The sequence below is a fragment of the Melopsittacus undulatus genome, chromosome 13 (assembly GCF_012275295.1).
Source record: "Melopsittacus undulatus isolate bMelUnd1 chromosome 13, bMelUnd1.mat.Z, whole genome shotgun sequence".
NCBI lineage: Eukaryota > Metazoa > Chordata > Aves > Psittaciformes > Psittaculidae > Melopsittacus > Melopsittacus undulatus.
This window is the reverse complement of record NC_047539.1, coordinates 9,887,065-9,905,211: the sequence shown is the minus strand read 5'-3', so window position 1 is coordinate 9,905,211 and position 18,147 is coordinate 9,887,065. Positions and strand designations below refer to the sequence as shown.

At 44.4% G+C, this 18,147-nt stretch overlaps 1 protein-coding gene across 2 annotated transcripts in view; it reads right to left on the bottom strand.

The window, feature by feature from the left end:
* FAM222B (family with sequence similarity 222 member B) overlaps window positions 1–18,147 on the bottom strand; it is a 36,871-nt gene that overhangs the window by 8,145 nt on the left and 10,579 nt on the right. Inside the window, exon 2 of one of the 2 annotated variants that reach the window (XM_034069032.1) lies at window positions 2,199–2,326. The exons of the other annotated variant lie outside the window; for it this stretch is intronic. Coding sequence (XP_033924923.1) covers window positions 2,199–2,280 — 82 coding nt within the window. The 5' untranslated portion in view covers window positions 2,281–2,326. The remainder of the gene's footprint in view (window positions 1–2,198; window positions 2,327–18,147) is intronic. 2 annotated transcript variants of the gene reach the window in all.

The window sequence follows — 18,147 nt, the reverse complement described above, 5'->3', positions numbered from 1 at the left end:
ATAGCACTGTTGTAAAAATCACCCTTTCTTACTCAGACCTTGCATCACTGCTTCTATATCCAACAGCAACTCCAGAAACTGCCCAAACAGTCTTGAGTAACCCGACTGACTGGTCAGGTTTCTACTGGAGTCACTGAGAAATACCCTGTGTGGATAAGGATGAATTTCAGGGGGAGCCTTTCTGGTGATGCAGGCTGGAATTCAAAGCAAAACACTGGAATTGGAAGTCCTGTAGTGATCAGTTTGAAAGGAAAAAATATGTGCATATTAATCTTCAAAAGTCCCACAGCACAGACCAGTTCTAAGAAAAAAGCCTCTTATTTGAAAGTGAGGAGAAAAAAAAAAGCTAACTGAGCTAATGTGGATTTTGAAGCATTAATAAAAAGTCTAATCTGGAAAACTACACTTAAAAATTATGAATACAAACACTGTAAATCTGAATAAAGGTTATCATGTGGAGTTCTGTGCCTTTCATAAAGGCAATAGCATTATTATTAAAGCCCACTTCCAACCCCCCAAAGTCACAAGTCACTGTTCATTAAAAATGTTCATTAAGTCAGCTCTGCTTTGGCCAGGGGCGAGACTGCTTGTGCATATACAGTATGGAGAGAAATGCACCAATTAATCTTACACACATCTGCAGCAGGGGTGAGCAAGGTCTGTAAAAGCAGTTTCATTTTCCATATAAATCAGAACAAACTGGAACAGCTGAGCATTCCCACTGCCTGCCAGCTACTTTATGTCCTCAATTCTTTCAAATGCAGTACCCGGAGCTCTTTCCCTAAGCAGGATGCAGAGATGCTTTCAGCACAGGGATAAGCAGTTCTCAGAAACAGCATCAGGTACCATCAGGTTAGGAAACTGCCCACGTATCAGCATGTTGCCTTGTAAAGGTGTAATTAGCAAATACCTGATTTATGCACTGCTACCCTCACATGAACCTCAACAATTTGCTTTGAGATCCACCAAAAGAAACTTCATGTGATGCAAGGACCTTGGCACGTTTTCACCACAACAGCCTACCTTTTGAATAAGCATCAGTCAGCAAAGCTTGAACTGGAAATGGGAAAGAGAAAGGAGAGGTGCCCAGTTTCATGCCACCGAGGGAAGTCCTTTTGTGAGTAAAGATTTGTACTATTGCTGGAAGTGTCATTACAATTACCAAGCCTGTGCAGTTGGCATAAATGCTATTCAAGTGCTGAGGGGGAGCACATGTGTACATGAACAGTGTCATTCACTTCTGGCAGGATCAGGACTTGGAGCATGTCATCTTAATTGCAAAATTATCTTACCTATTTTCATCACAAGCCTTAAAATACTATTTAGCTACAACTGGACTGTAAACTGCTTGGGTTTTAAAGAGCAATGAGTCTATCAGCAAACTGAGGGTACAGAGATCTCCCAGTGTACATACCAAACAGGACAACCAGGTCACAGCCCTAAGAGCCAAGTACACAGATCTTATGTAGAAACCTTGGTATTTCTGCAATTGAATAGTCAATGTGCAAAAGAGGAGAGACAGAGTAAGATTTAACACAAATCTCTAGCCAGTGACCTGACATTCCCAAGCATAAGTTGCTCTAAAAAACACTGCTACACCCATCAAAAAAATGACTGGAGGTATCAAAAAAGGATTCTCAGAGAACTCTGCAGACATCTTTTCAGAAGCACCAAAGACGTCAGAAAGAAGATGGAAACTTTGAACTTTAGTAATTTGGGCTAGATCACTAATATTTGCAGTATATGCCCCAGGTGTGTAGAACAACAGAGCTGCTGACCTCAAAAGGTTTGCATTAGCCTGATCCAACTTTTATTGGTTTCTAGGAGTAATTAAAGGACTGGAAGTGAAAAAGAGTCAGGAAAAAGTTGTGTGAAGAAGCAAGTCAGCTGGCACACTTCTAGCTCAAAATGTTGTCAGCAAAGAGGCACGAATCTCACAGAAACCTCATTTGCATTTCATCTTGCTGTGGTTAAAATTAACCTTTGTAAAGCCAGGCAAGGGGGGAGAGCTTGCTGCACACACGTGAACCTTCACAGCCATTTCTCAGAGCCATTATTGATGGAAGCCTTGAAGGCATAACAAAAGCAAGACTCTAACATTAAACAGTTTTTCCACTGTATCCTAAATGTCTATGTCAGAGCTGTACCAGAGCCAGATTTAACAGTTAACCACATCCTGCAGACAAAACGTCACTCACATTTCTGAAGTCCAGTGTTCATCTGCGTGTAAGAAAGAAGCTGAAAGGAGAGGTCACCTGGTCCTGGCAGACAGGCCAGCATGGCAGACAGGCACTAACACAACATGGGGCATTCACTCCTCTGCACACTGCAACAACAGAGAGACAATTCAAAGTTATAATACAAGGAGGAACAGAGAAAAGAAAGCGGCAAAGAGCCATCCCTGGGTGATGCCTGACCAAGCACAGATGTGCCACCGCTGCTCCAGTCTTCCCTGCATCTCATAACGGCAATGGCCATGCTTCAAGAAGTGGGTCACCTGCAGGGTTATAACTAAAATAGCTATCTCACTCTCCTCTGCTGCTTGACACACAGAGGATAACCCGTAACTCCATCCCCTCACATTTCAAAGGTGGTTGTTACGAATGGTACAGAAACCACCATCACTCATTTGCACTGTATTGAAATGTGCTGGCTATCTACCAAGCGTGGCCAAAGTGAGTCCTCTGGAGAAATCCTGTCAACTGCTCTTTTACATTTAATAAAAAGGCACGGCATGCATAAATTGAAGGCAAAGTATGCAGCACTCTGCCTCGTGGCAAGATTAAGCTGCGTGCTACAGCTTGTAATTTCTGTGGTCCATTAGGCTGGAAGATGAATGGCTACAACTTCCTTCATTTCATAGGAGACTTGCTAACCTGGGTTAGACAAACAGCCAGACGTGCCTCCTGCACCAAGCAGCTGCAGAGGTGCCACCAGCCTCTGCTGCAGAGGGGCAGCATTTAGGAAATCAAACCTCGAAACAAATGCACAGAGCACTAAAGCTCTTTTATATATAAACACCACATGCTGCCCTCATATCCCATCATCCATGTACAAAGAGCAGGGGGTCTCTCAACAAACCTCACTCAGGCTCAAAGAACCCCGGCTAGAATTATGGAGAGATATTTAAGGTGCAACAAGGTCTCAAGAGGCCTCCTGGTCCAGGACCCTGCCCAAATCCTCTGCCACAGTCGATGGGGCAAAGCCACAGCCGGCCACAAGCACTTTAGGAAGCTCTGGGAAACAGGGAACAGCTGGAAAAGCCTTGGGGTTTGTTCTATGACCCCCAAGACATGGCAAGAGTTGAAAGCTTCAAAAGTCGTAGGCTAATTTCAGTCAGTTCACAGACCCCAACTCAAGCAACTGGGGAGACATTCAAAGACCAAAAGATGAGAAACAGAAAGCTCGAGACTGGTGTGAGAAGCCACAGAGGCCACGTCTGAGCCACACTGCCGAGGACTGCACAAAGAACACAGACCCTCTGGATGACACCTGATGTGGCAGAGCCCATGCAGTGTCCTGGACAGTACCACCACCTTCATGCTGCAGAGAGCTCCAGAATCAGACTGCTCTACAGGGATCTTTTAATGACTTTAATTTGAAGCCCAACCTCAGGCCACCCAAGGAACACTTGCACCAGTGCAGCAAGCAGCACGGACTTACAGCTTTCCTGTAGCACAGCAATTACTTGCTGGGTGGAATTCATTAGCTCCATGTTTACATCCTTGGTTCAACATGCGAAGGTTGATTAAACCAACGGCCAACAAAACCTCACACAAACATTAATTCACGAGAACTTCTGCATCTTCCCTGTGTGAGAGCTCTCAAAAGCTGAGTGTTGCTAAGTCAGCCCGCTGGGTGCCACTGAGATTAACAAAAATAGGTTTGGGCACTGAATGTCAGCTTGACAACTCCAAGCTATTGCCCATTCACCCTTCCCACTCAGAGTAACAGTGACTCAGGGCTGTGAGAAACAAACATACAACCTCACAAGCTGCAGGGTCGACAGCTCAACCACCAACATGCTAAATCATTCTCCATTTCATTCCTAGGAGATAGTAACGATCTCCACTACCACAAGTTCAAGATATGTGGCTGTAAAACCTTGTAAGAGATCTTGGGTGATATGGTTTAGTGTGAGGTGTCCCTGCCCATGGTAAGGGGGTTGGAACTGGATGATCTTGAGGTCCTTTCCAATCCTAACCATTCTATGATTCTATCTAAATCCAGGTTTTCTCCTCATCCTCTGTAGGAGGTGGAGTTCTTGGAGTCTTTCAGAAGGTGCTCAGAAACGATAACTGAAGACCTGTCACATCCACAACTTGAAGGAATCACTTTAAGAATTGAAAAGTTGGTCAACCTTTATAGATGAGATTCATTCACCACTCTGTATATATAGATATATACAGATATATATGGTCTTATATCTATATATATAGTATGCAGTGTTCAGTGAAACTCTGCAAACAGCCAGTGGGCAGCAGTTTCTCGTTCCAAATCATGCCCAGCATGACCAAAAAGACAAAATGAGAAGCCAGCTCCTTTTTAATCAGAAGACAAAAGCACTGCATGTTGCCAGAGCTTTACCTGAGTAACCAGGAGAAACACCCACAGTCAGCAAGAAAAAAGAATCATTGTTTTCCTTTCTGCTTCATTTCATCAACTGCACAAGACTGACAAAAACAAGACCTATTTCTCGGTGAAAAGCAGACAAACAACATTAAGAGCCTTCCCTGGAGTCAGAAAACCATCAGGTCACACCATTCTCTAATACTCACCTAATATTCATACCCACCTAAACATCTACCTTTTCCTCCAGTAACATCTGACGCGGGGCCAGGATTACTTCCCATCCCTGCACAACCAAAGCAGCTCAGCATCTACAACATTACTTAAGTGATGACAAGTCTGCATGCAGCCCCAACAGAGGGAAACAGCACTGCACTCAAGGTGCTCTTTGACTGAACAAGCAGCATTTCTGACAGCAAGATCCTTAGTGGGTTTGCTCACCTGCTCCGTCATTAGGGCTCATTACAGCCTCAATGCTGTGGCTCCTGGAGTAAGCCTCTTGCTGAGAGGCTCAGCGCCACAGACACAGCAATAAACACAGTAATGGCACATTAGGAGAGAGAACAAGTGATTAAAGAGTGGCCACAGAGTTGGGCTTCTGTGATAAGACACAAGTATTTCCTTGAAGGTCAAAACATGTATTTACAGGAGCTTTAGCTCCAATACAGACAATAATGTTTTAGAGAGGGTTATAAAAGCAAGTTGTTCCTGCAGACAGATAATCATTTTAGGTGATACCAAAGGTTCATAAGAACTGGGGTGGCAATAATAAAGAAAATACTAGACTTATAATTTTCAGTAGAAGCATAATATCAATCTTGTAGCTTGATTTGCAATAGGCAAATTGATGCCACCTAGGTCACGGCCAAGCATTAAAAGCAGAAATCCAGACTGCTACAGAAGTGCTGACCTTAACTCCCATCACTGAATCCCGTAATTAAAACCCTGCTCCAATTTCTGTTCTCTATGAAATTAATGTGTTTTTCAAAATCAAGATCTCAGTATTTGAAATATCTTTACAAACAAGCCCATTCAGGTTTTTTATGGTAAGAAATTATTTGACATATATTCCCTTTAAGATACTCAGCACCTGACTGCTACTTTCTCACTGGCTCTTCTTCAGCACGAGCTAACACAGACAACTCCAACATAGCACCCAGCTGACATGAACTGAATCCCCCCACATCATGTTTGGGATCGAGGTGAGCATTAATGGTTGTCTCAAACAGTTGGCACTCACAGTCTCAGGCCAACAGGGGTCTTCACATGAAGGCAGCTTGGCCCATCATCCCCTCCCAAGCTTGGCTTTATTGCTTCTAATTAGTCCAGAGCAGGAGATAAACTGAACTTGGCACATCAAGACCTCTCACTAGCAAACCTGGCTTCACAGCAGCAACTTGTGTGGGCACCAGCACCTGCAAAGCTGCCCCAGTCCCTCCAAGGATGGGTGGATGTTACTGGGGGAACTGGAATGGATGTAAGGAATTAGGAACCAAGGGGGTTTTGCACTGTATCAGGCCCAGTAAACCAGTCAGCTGCAAACTGGAAAGCAAGACCAGTAGGCTTTGGCACCCAGCAAAATGTGGCAGCTGTGAAACCCTTTCCTTTAAAGTCCTCAAATTGTATTTTAAACTGATTGTGTATGCTGCCAAACACAGCCCAACCAGCTCTGTCTTGAAAATATATATAAAGTAGATTTCTGGAGGAAAACAATCATTAGATTGAATGAATAAATAAATAAATAACCTGCTTTGAAGTGATTTTAATCTAATTTGGCTGCAGGATAGCATTTTAACAGCTCACGTACTGCAGGATGCTCCATTAAATAGTTAGCAGGTTTAGACACATGAACAGAGGGGTTTTTTTTCCTCATAAGATTTATTATCATCAAATCAAAGCATGTTAAGCTTAAGAGGGATTTGCAGTGCTTGGGATTTGGGGGTCACTGTCACTTGCCCACAATGAATGTTATGTTCAGCCTTACCTGCACATCAGGGTCCAGGCAGCAATGTCCCATGCACTGGTTTTCAGAGTAAGTCCTATCACCATCAATGCTCACCAGGCAGGACAAAGAACTCACCTCCACCCATTGCCCAGGGACACCCTCCCTGTGGAGCTAAGAATCAATTACAGTAAAATTTACCATGATATTGCTTTTCTGGACTAAAAAGATATATTCTTTTCTGCCTGATATTCAATGTTTAGCATCAAATCTGCCAGAGCCAGGGCTCCCCAGGCCAGGGGGTACTTTTACAAGCTAGAGTAAAACCTAGGTGTAGAGCAATGTGGTACTCCTAGGAAACTTCTAACACAGCTTTATCATTATATAAACAGACCACATATGCAGAGCTATTGCCAAGTTTTAGCTACGCCAGTCTCTGAAGCTCCCAAGAGGCCTTACAGGGTAAGCACACAAAGGAAACACTCCCTGTAAATCACCCTGGACCAGTGAAATATGGGAAGCTGAGGCAGTTGAGACGAAAGCAAGCTGCTGAAGTCTAAAGTTAGGTCCTGAATGTAAACATGCATGTTTGAAATTCCACCATTAACTGTTGACAAAGCCTGGGGCCAGGAGGAAGCAGGAGCAGCCACCTCCACACAAAAGAAAAGCTCCAAACTATTCCAAGTTTCCAGCACCCTGGGGTCCCATAAGCCATGTGAGGGCTGTTAAGCACTTGGAGGTGGTTGATACACTTCACTTCTCCTTATTCCCAAGGTAGTTCCATGAAGCTCCGTAACCGCCAGCGGGATTTACAGCGCATGTGGCACGTTTCAAGTTCAGCATCACATAAATGCCGCAAACAAAAACCAAAACTAACTCTGGTTGTGAAGCTGCTTTGGTACAAATGTCTGTTAGAGCTTGCCAGGAAACATAATTGAATCCTGGCCAATTTTCATGCTCCAAGGGAAACTCAGTGTCTCATTTACCCCCTGGCAGGCTGCTCAAAACCAAATGAGACTCATTCCTCTTCCCTCTCCTGAAGTAACCTAAAACCTAAGGGGTTCAAGAGGTTGTTTGTGTGAGCTGCAGATGCTGAACCCCCATGGCCAACCTCAGCGTTCGATGTGACTCCTTCCAGTCACCCATGCTTCAATGGACAGATCCCACAGGCTTCCTGCCTTAAAACTCCCCCTTTATTCATGGGCAGCTCCCAGCATGGCCCTTTCCCAGGACTGCTGAAGAGCCAGAGATAAATCTTACTGTTTCCTGGAACAAAATTACCAAACTAGCCCTGTATTCATCACTGGCTGGTATCACATCCTCTTTAATGGTTTATAAATGGAAAACTGCAAAATAATGTGCAGAGAGGTAGTCTTTAGAGATGGCAATAAATCACAATAGCATCGAGTGTACTTGGGGAGAAATAAATAGGAAGAGTGAACAATAGAAAGTCGCCTTCTGTGACAAGCAGAATGCACTGTCAGCATCTGCCAGCACAGGACCTCTTGGCTCTCTGCATTCAGATGGACCTTTGCTAGAGTTTCCATCAAAATCAATTTTGGCTCCTTGCAGTTTAATTAACTATGATTTTGCTTGTAAACCATTTCAGCTTCCAGGCTGACCTCCATTTATAATGTTAGTCAGGCAACAAAATTAAACAGTTTGGAGGGGAAGGCAGAGGGAATTTAAATGTCTGTGGGGTGCTCGGGGAGAGGGGAGGCTCCTGCTGCAGCTCTGCTCCTCTCCCCGAGCTGCGATGCCAGTGCTCAACAAGGAAAGAAATGAAGCAGCTCTGGGGCAACAGCACTTAAAACAGTATATTGTTCATATCACACTCCTCATGCCCAAGGGCTGCCACTAAAGGCTTCTAGGTGAGCAATTTTGAACGGGATGTTGTGCAGTAACAAAAGCCGAGACTGCAGCTCCCGGCTCCAGGTGCTGTCACACGTGGCATCAGCTCCATCAAATTCCCTCTTTGGATAAAGCCGCAGCAAGCTCAAGGTTATGATCTTAAGAGTTTAAAAAGCCTGGGGTTTTTTTTAGGTCAGTCCCAAGAGATTGTTTTAAAACACAGTCCTACGCATCTGCTGAAGAGGAGAACAGTTGGCTTGAACTGTAAGATGGATTTTTACATAGCTTCTGACCTTCCATCTAATTGAGGCCTGAAGAAGAAGGGAAAAGAGGAAAAGCAACACGTCACTTCAGTTATTAAAATCCATCAAGCTCAGACTTTAGCCTTGGGATAACCACAGCCAAAAAATTGACTCGCAAGTAATTATCACTGCTATCTGCAATAAAAGTTAATTGGACATAATTGAACTAAAGCCCTAATCTGAATGAAGCTGTTGCTGGCAAGCAGCCTGCTCCTGCCTGCACTCTGCAAATGGAACTGCTAGCAGTAAAATGGACAAACACGAGGCTGCTTTTACAGCAAATCACAGCAGTTCTGCAAACAGCTCTTTAGCTGGGCCAAGATAAAGCCATTAAGAGGGCCAGTCCTCACCAAACACACCCTGCGATGCTCCCCAAAGCTTCAAAAACAAGTTTCAGTTTTACTGACCTCTTTAATTACATGGCCTGAAACATAAGATTCATGTCACAAGATGCTGGTTTCATCAGCTCCCCGGTGCTGTGAAGAGCAGTACAAATAATGTGCTTTTCGAGCACATAAAGATACCAACTCGGTTTTCAGTGCTGATAATTTACCACCTTCATGCAGTTCAATAGCCTTTCCTGTTGTAGGACCAGCTTCTTTCATCTCCTCAGCAGAGCAGACAAATAGCTGCTTTCTCTCCTCAGCCCATGCAGGTGGCTGGGGGAAGGGAGCATTAAACTGAATTCCTGCTGATTTGTGCATTTGTTTTGCATTTTTGTTAACTAACAGACCAGAAAGCAGTCGTCATCCCCACATACTACTTTAGAACTTCCTTCCAATTTTAATTATTAACACTCTGCCCTTCACCAAAGCATATCAAAGCACTTAACAAACATTACCAAAGCCACATAATCACTCTGAAACGGGCAGAAATTGCACATAACTCCTTTTACAGGGGCTTAAGGTTATTTTTGACCAGATTTATGTGAGAACACTGGTCTCCTGATTATGGGCTAGTCTGTGACAGAAGAGATTGAGGGATGTGCCCGGCTCACCACAGGTTCCTGACATAGTTTGGGATGAAGCATTTAATCACCTGATGCCACGGTCACTCCTTGTTAGAAGGACAGCAGTGAGTGACAGGTTTGTGCCTCGGAAGAAGACCATGAAGATAAATGAACTTGTGGAGCACTCAGTACCACCTTGGCTCCTCACGTCAGGCTTACAAAGTCATGTTCCAGGCAGTCTCCTGGGGAGAACTGAAGCAAACCAACCCTCCCTGCCCTGAGTGCCATTTGCTCACTATGGCTCCTCTGCGTTTTCACAGCTCAGAACAGATCTGCTTCGCTCAAGAAAGCTGCGACAGAGAACCAGTGACATCAATTCGCTTTCATGACCCAAATCAGTGCCTTACTTTACTTTGCTCAAAGCCCTCACCTCTTTTTAAGCCTATTTTTAGATTTAACTCTGCATTCTGCAGTGTGGCAGGGGCTGACAGACAACACAGGCGCTAAGTAGGTCTTGCCAGGTGTTGCAGGCTGCTTCTAAAGGTGAAGGAAAGATGCAGAAAAGACAAGTCAGGACAATAGCAAGGCCTGGCCAAAGCTTCAAAGGAGTATTTTCTGGCTGTGCTTGAAACACATATGCTAGTGGTCAGCTATGAGACAGATGAGATACTACTTTTACCATGGGAACATATGCAAGAAATAGGAAAATCCACCTGCCTGAAGTCAGAAGTGATTTGAATAGCTTTGTATCTGCCTCCTCTGAATTTTTACTACACTAAAGCACTCTGACCTTTCATTTTCTTTCTCCTTTTATATGGTAACTTCCAAGTTTTTAATGTTGTATTGGTGGGAAACAGGGATGAAGAAAGAGTCTGGGACGTATGTTAGTCGTGTTTCACAGTACATAATTGTACATGGCTGTTTAGGAGAGGGAGCAAAGGATGCTACACTTGAACTACAGCAGTTAAGAGCAGAGGCCAGGTAGATACAGCATTGCCATCAAAATCATAACGTGCCCAGAGTCTTAACCTTACATTTGTATTTTCAAAATGCAAAACAGATTCCCTACCCATCACTTACGGTTCATAGAAGATTCCACCTTCTGCAACAAGATACTAAGAGGTGCAAACAAACATTCCTTCCTTCAAAGCATACATTATCCTTTGAGCAAACTAAACCCAACTTCTTCCTCTATGCTCCAGCACCATCTATAATATCACAGCAGCTACTATAAAACACAAAACAGACTTACAGAGACGAGTGTGCATGTTTTCACATGGTACTAAGGTTAGCTGCGATGACTTCCATCCAAACCAGCACAGCACAGCAACTACTAAACTACAGGATGCTGCTAACACATACCCCGGTGGAGGCACCACACATTCCCACCAACAGACATTCTCCATCCTCCTATGCAACTTCCTTCTGCCTTCAAGTGATAAGAAACTGAAATACCCATTGACCCCTTTCCCATAGCAGAGAGGCTGCAGTTGTAACCTCAACATCCTTAGCAAGAGCCTGCACCACACTGGCATTACGTGCAGCTTTCCTACGTGTTCAATGTCTGGGAGAGGCACAAGGATATAATTCTGGGCTCTACTTTGCCCTCAGCCAGAATTCCTCCCTCTCAACTTTCTCGCCTTCTCAGATCTGAAAAGGAAGCTGTTCTTAAGTGCTGCAAACAGCAGGCTAGGCAAAGGGGAAAGGAAACATGACATAGTTCTCTCTCTAGTGGCTGCTTTGCACAGATCACCATTATCTTCACTCGTTCCACACTTGCTCTGCAAAAGCCCAGAATTAAAGTCTTAATCATGACTTACAGAAATCCTTGTGGCTGCACATGACACCAGGATGAGTTTTTCCTTATAGAATATCATTAGAAGTCACAGATTATGACAGTTCCCTAAGTAGGGAAGAAGCCATCTTCCCCTGTTTATTGCAAGCTGATTATTGAAAATACACATTTCAGAGCTACCTTTGCACAAATTCCATGTCTATGCAAACCAGACACTGGTCAGATACTGAAAAACACACTCTGAGTCCAGTTTTAAAAACAGATACACTTGAAAATGAGAAATATTTGCAAATAAGGTAAGAACGAATGAGGCTTCATATGAAACAGAAAACTGAAGTTGCATATTAATTAAAACAGCACAAAGTGACTCACTTGCAGGCCAGGGGCACTGGTGGCTGTGAACACAGGCAGGCAGCTCACAGGGGATGGATTTCAGTTTGCATTGCTTATGTGTGTGTACCACTTTGACCCGTCCAATCATAGAATCATAGAACAGTTAGGGTTGGAAAGGACCTTAAGATCATCTAGTTCCAACCCCCCTGCCATGGGCAGGGACACCTCACACTAAACCATGGCATCACACTGACAGTTGCTTGGGTTTGGTATTTAGCTCTTTGGATACTGAATTAAGGTCCCACCTATAGTGAAATTTTTACAGCCCATTTACAAACCAAGTGGAGCAAATTTGTATTTAAGATACAAAAGTGGAGAGCTCTGTCTAACTGCATAGTGCCAGAGCTTCCTGCTGGACCACGGACACACCAGCTCTTAGATACACATGTTACCATTTGTAAGGGCAAGATAAGACCTTCTTCTGTACTTACAAGATATTGTGCAGCCTACTGTAAAGATGAAAAGGACTCTAAGAACCTCAAACAGAAGCTGCAACGCACGCACAAAACCCTCACCAGCAGCAAATACAAGTCATCAGGTGAATACCGAACAGCTGGACCAGACACTGGGATGGTGTTTTCCTGCCAGCCTTCCAAAGGAGGTGCTGGTGCCCCCCTGGCTTGTCCTGACCCAGACCTGGTGTTCTTATCAATCCTCCAAGAAATGTAAAGGCCATCTCATAACAGCTCAACAGAAGAAATACATTAATTGTGAGCTACTATAAAAAGTCTCTGCTGCTCTCAGTGCTTTCCTGAGAAGCATGAAACCCGGCCAGCTGCAGTGCTGGCAGCTCTAAACAGCCACGGGGAACGCAACACGAATGTGCAAGATGTTCTCAAAACCTCTGTGCACCACAAGCACCAGAGACTTTTGTCTGCAGATCTGATAAAACACTTCAGTGGGATCTCACCCGATTCCTGCAGATGCTGCAAACACACTGCCTGCACCCAAAGCTTACACACACAAAAGGCTTCTATCTCCCACAGTATGTTTTACTGACTACAGGTGAGCAGGAGACTTTAGTTTGCTTCTGTCCATCCTTCCTCCTCTGTACTTGCCTTTTTCTTAAGAAACCCCAAACCAAACCAACACCAGACACACAAATATACATAACGTGTATAGACAGGCCACAAGAGGCAGCTGTAACTGTACTACAGTCCGTGAGACATCCCTGTGCATGGAAAACACAACCTGGCTGTGTGGGCAAGAAGAGAGCAAATGCTACTACCACAGTCCCAACAGCAAACACAGCACAAACCCACCCACATGAATGCTGAGCTGCTGATAACTTGGCCTGTAACAGCCCTGACCTCCATAGAGCATCTCACACTAAAGGGCAGCACAGCCCCTGTGAACACCACGTGAGACACTGTCACTCAGGCAATCCCCAAAGTATTGCTTGATTTTAACTTCCAGGCAATGTGTCTTTCCAACCATGGAATTGCTACAGTCACCAAACTCAAAAGGTACATTTTTCCACCTTCAGTTAACTGCATTAGCACTGTTTATAACTGTGTGATTGATAAATGCTCCACAGAAGCTGTAATTAATGTATTTTTTCCTTGGAACACACACCGAACCCCTTGGCGCTCAGACACTTAATGAAAAGCAATTTATCAACTTGCTTTGAATAGCTGAATCTGACTCCTTAGTGCAGAGAGAAACACACTTTGCTTTAAGCACTACCACTGAAGAGGTGCCGTGTACTGTGACATTACAAACACCATCAGACACAGTGTGGATCTTCATCGGGACAACAGCGACCGTCTCGTCTCACTGGGAAACATGGCTTAGCTGGGATCCCTTCCCATGGGATGCAGTCAAGCAGGAGATGTGCAGATGTGCTTTGCCAGGATGGAGATTAAAAGGGTTTTTTTCAGGATACTGGACAACGTTCCAAGTTCTGTGTGGCCGGGAGCTGCCTCACTGCTGGGAAGCAGCAGCTCAGTGTTTTTCAGCCTGGACATGTGTTCAGCTGCTCACAAAGCAGACAAAAATAAAGTGCTTACAGAGTGTTTGAATGCTCATTTCTCAAATTGTGTTGCTTTGTATAATTGACATATGCAAAAAAAAACCCAAACCAACCAGTATTTAGAAGGAAAAGCTTGAGATCACAGGAAAATTTATGTGGGATTAACCAGCCTTCAAAGCCTCAAATCTAAACTCATGTTTCTGGGAGTACAGGCTACAGATTACCAGTGCAGAAACTGGTCTGTACTCCATGTGGTAGACTGAACCTAAGGATTACATATTCCCATTGCACATGTAAGTCTGTTTCCCATTCCTGCAGTGTCTTGCTCTATTCCATTTGTCTTTTGATACAGATAAAAGCCAATGCAGATTGCAACTGCTGATACAGAGAAAGGCGCAAGACACAGTGTGCCTTTGGACTAAGGCAAAAGAAAAAGACTCTGGTCCAGACTGCTAGAGCATGTCAAGAGATTGTCTTTGAAACTACAAAACTAGAAATGAAAGCGCTGCATTTGTATTTGATTTGATCAAAGGGACTGGAGGAGAGGGGGGAGAAATCACATCCTACAGATGCAGGCTAAAATTTAACTACTTCACGCATAATGTGGGACCAGCTGATCCTATACAGACATAAATAAGGAGAGAAAACAAAGAAGTAAAGTCACTCTCGCTCTGAATACGCTGCTTCCACAGACGGCTGCTTCAGGGTCTGCCAAAGAGCAACAGGAACCCATTTCAAAGCCAGAAAGACAGAGGAAGCACATACCCAGCGCTCTCACCATGGGCACACATTTTCAGTCTCCAGTGAAGAACAGAGGAGTGAGCTCCTGTCAAGTAAGAGAACACATACTCTAAATGTAATGGCTATTTGAATAAATAACTGATTACTCCCTGTGAGACACTGCTCCACTGATCTGACTGTGGGATGAAGGCAAACAGTGGCAATCTTCCAGAGGAGGGCTTTGGACTTCAAGCTGCAAAGGGACACAAATGTTATTCTCTAATGGAGCATCCACTCGGATACCTGCTCAGCACTGGGAGAATGAGGCCTTGCAGAAGTACAAGCTACACTACAGGTAACAGCCTTGCAGATCCCAAGCAGCAGCACAGGAGAAAGAGATACCTATCACTGCCACGGTCCCCAGAAGCAAGGATTTAGAATACCTGTGGGATAGGCTGTGTGCTCCTGGAAATTCCTAAGTGCAGAAGGTGAACCATTTAGATGGCCTCTGGGCCAAAAGGATCGAGGTCTTTGCCTTTAACTAGAAATGAAGCAGAAGTCATTTTAAGGAGTGAGGCAGACAACAGTCTTGCACAGGAGATCAAAAAGCCCTCCAGATGTTTATTTTACATGAAATTCAGAAGCCAGTATAAACCAGATTTCAAACACTCAATAATCCTTCCCATCATCTGCATGAGAAAAAACAGGGGAAAGTTTCCATCCTGCTGCTCTGAAACTCTCCAGGAATGTGCAGGATTAGATTTTGTTCCTAGACTCTTCAGACGAGAATTTGAAATATGAAGAGCTCCATGCTGCAGTCTGATGGCACTTAAGCATGTTTCTCCCCTGTGCTATACGCTTTGATGGATGCTCAGCACACACATATGGGGGCATCCCATGTGAAGGAAGCCTCTGACCTTCCTCCCCAAGACTATTCAAAATCATGGACTGAAAAGTGTCTAAAAATGTCAGTCCTAAATCTTCAACTTTCTTCTCCTCTTGCTACTTCACTGAATGCCTCCTGATTGTGCAAAAGCAGAACATTCAGGCGTCAATCTAAGCAGCTTGGGCTGACAGTGTCTCTGCAGAGAGGAAGACAAGACAGATTTCCAATGGCTCAAATGTAAAGAAAGCTGCTACACAGGAGGAGAGATAAATAAAGAGGGAAAGTAACATACCAGAGAAATTTTACCAAGGTCACATCAGGATGCTGAACACTACCCATCTGCAGGGGAAGATTCAGATGCCTGTTCCACTACACATATCCATTCACCTGTTGGCAACAAGAGCCCTCAGTAAGCCAAACCGGTTCTATCCATGAAAGGAGGACATTGGGAAGATGATACCAGTTAACAAATACAAAAGGAAAACCAACAGAGCTGGTCCTGGATGGGTGCCCTCCAGGGCAAAAACCTTGGCATGACAGGCAACAGAGGATATGGCAGCCAAAAGGATGGACAGCTCTGCTCTGATCAATGCTAAGGGCTCCCAGCTTGCAGCAGAGGAGATTCTGTACTCATGTGAGCAAGAGCAGCACTGGGATCCCACCAGGAACCAGAGCTTTCTGACTTTGCTGCCTCGCAGGGTCATCTACAGGTTGCAGTTCCTCATTGCTTTGACATCAGGGCTGTGGACACGTGGCAGGTTGCTGCAGACAGACTGTACCATGAGGAAAAAGCTCTGCTCCCAAATATTCTATCAGTTACCGCTGTGCCCTGAACAAGAGGGTTTCTTGCCCGTTTCAGCAATCTGACAGACATGCTGGGCAAAATTTCAAGCTCTGACAGAGTGATCTTATCACTTCTGTGCTGTTCTCGCTACACAAGCCCCTGATTCAGCAGCGTGTAATAAAACCTTCATTTGCATGAAAAGCACTCTCTGATCACAAAGTCTTCTGTTCCACAGTCCTCTTCCCGTTTACAGCGTCAGGATGCAAGCACCACTGTAATTTCTGCTGGTGACTAAGGTGGAATATTTTATTCCTGCTTTATTTGGAGAGGTTCTCAACATTTTAATCCCATCTTTTCCTACAATTCTAACAGTATTTTTGACTAACACAAAAGCCGCACACATCCAAACTATGCAAGCATTGCAAAGTTCAGACTATGCTTTCACCTCCACTTTAAATAACCATGCCACGTGAAGCACATTTCGTATCAGCACGCAGTGACCATAAGCAGTTCTAAAATGGTTTCAGCATTCAACAAGTCCAACCTTTTCCAGTTTGCATTTACAGTGTCATGACTCACAGCATTGGTAGAGGATGTATTTCAGACGATAGGAAGGTGTAGCCATGCAAAGAACAATGCTCTCTGTCGGCAACATGATTAATCTCTGTCATGGAAAACTAGTAAAATCAAGTATCTTGCTATCTTTCTTTACAGAGAAACTGTTAAAGCTTAACTGTGCTAGGAAACTTTTTCCTTTGGACTAAATCACGAGCCTAATGTATGTGGGCAACACACATACCAGCATACACAATTAACTGCCTCTCTCCTGATGCTGCAGGAGAAAGTCCACCAGCTCAGAGGCAAGCTGCAGCCTTCAACCAACCAGCCCTCTCCCCATAAGGGATCTCTCCCCGAAAACAGCCTGTGCCAGGTAACCCCACCTCCCGTATTCACCTGTTTGCCAAAGTTAATCACATCCCACATCTACACCCCAAAATCCCACCTGGCACAGAGCAAACTCAGCCAAAACAGACATACCTTTCCTCACGTCAGCAATGCAGTCCCCATTTAGAAACGTTTTCTTTCACGTTTATCCAGTGCCAAAACGTTAGGATGAGTGTGTGCTGTGCTGATCCAGGAATGCTGCTACGGATGCTGCTGCCTCCTGTCTATCACCAAGCGTCTCATCTAGCGCATGGCCATGCGACAACAGGCACTTGAAATTGGGCAGCTCAGCAACACATGTACACCGAATTTTTGAGCAAGCTATTCTAAGCTGCTTTGCTAGCAGTTTCTGGCCCGTGCAATTTGAAAGCACAGGGTTCTGGCCCTCACAAAGAGCAGACCTGTAAATGACATCTTGAGGATTAAGCTGATTGAGATGCAATTTGCCTAGCAACCATTCATTAAGCAGAGTTCAGAAACAGGCCAGCAATCTATTCCACCTCCTTATCTGAGCAGTAAACAGATAACAGTCTCTACTGTGTCCTCTACCCTCTGGTTTAGACACATTGTAAACAGATTTTTCAGAAGTTTAAACTCCTACAGGAAATCTCAGAGAACAATCCTACCCCCAAACACGGAGGATTCCGTTTCACCAAGTCCATACAAGCCTGGGCAGCTCTAGAACGAGGACGATGCAAATCAAATTGCAAATGCATTTGCAGTTCCTGTGCCTCCAATATCTTCTCGCACGAAGCACTAAGAGCCCATCCTAGTTGTTAAAAACTAAAATCTTAATCACACAAGCACGTGGCATTGCTATTCTGATCACTGCAAAGAACCCAATAAAAATCTTATTCCCTTCCTTCATCTTCTGGAAGGAATCGATTGGCACTTCCAATGTCTTTGAGAGAGGTTCCCCCCTTCAGAGGAGAAAACAAAAGTCACGTCCTCCCTCCCATTAAGTGCTTTTTCCCCTCTGAGCAAGTCAACGTCATGAGGGGAAATCAAATCAGCTACCCTGGCTTGAAGAGTTAAGCTG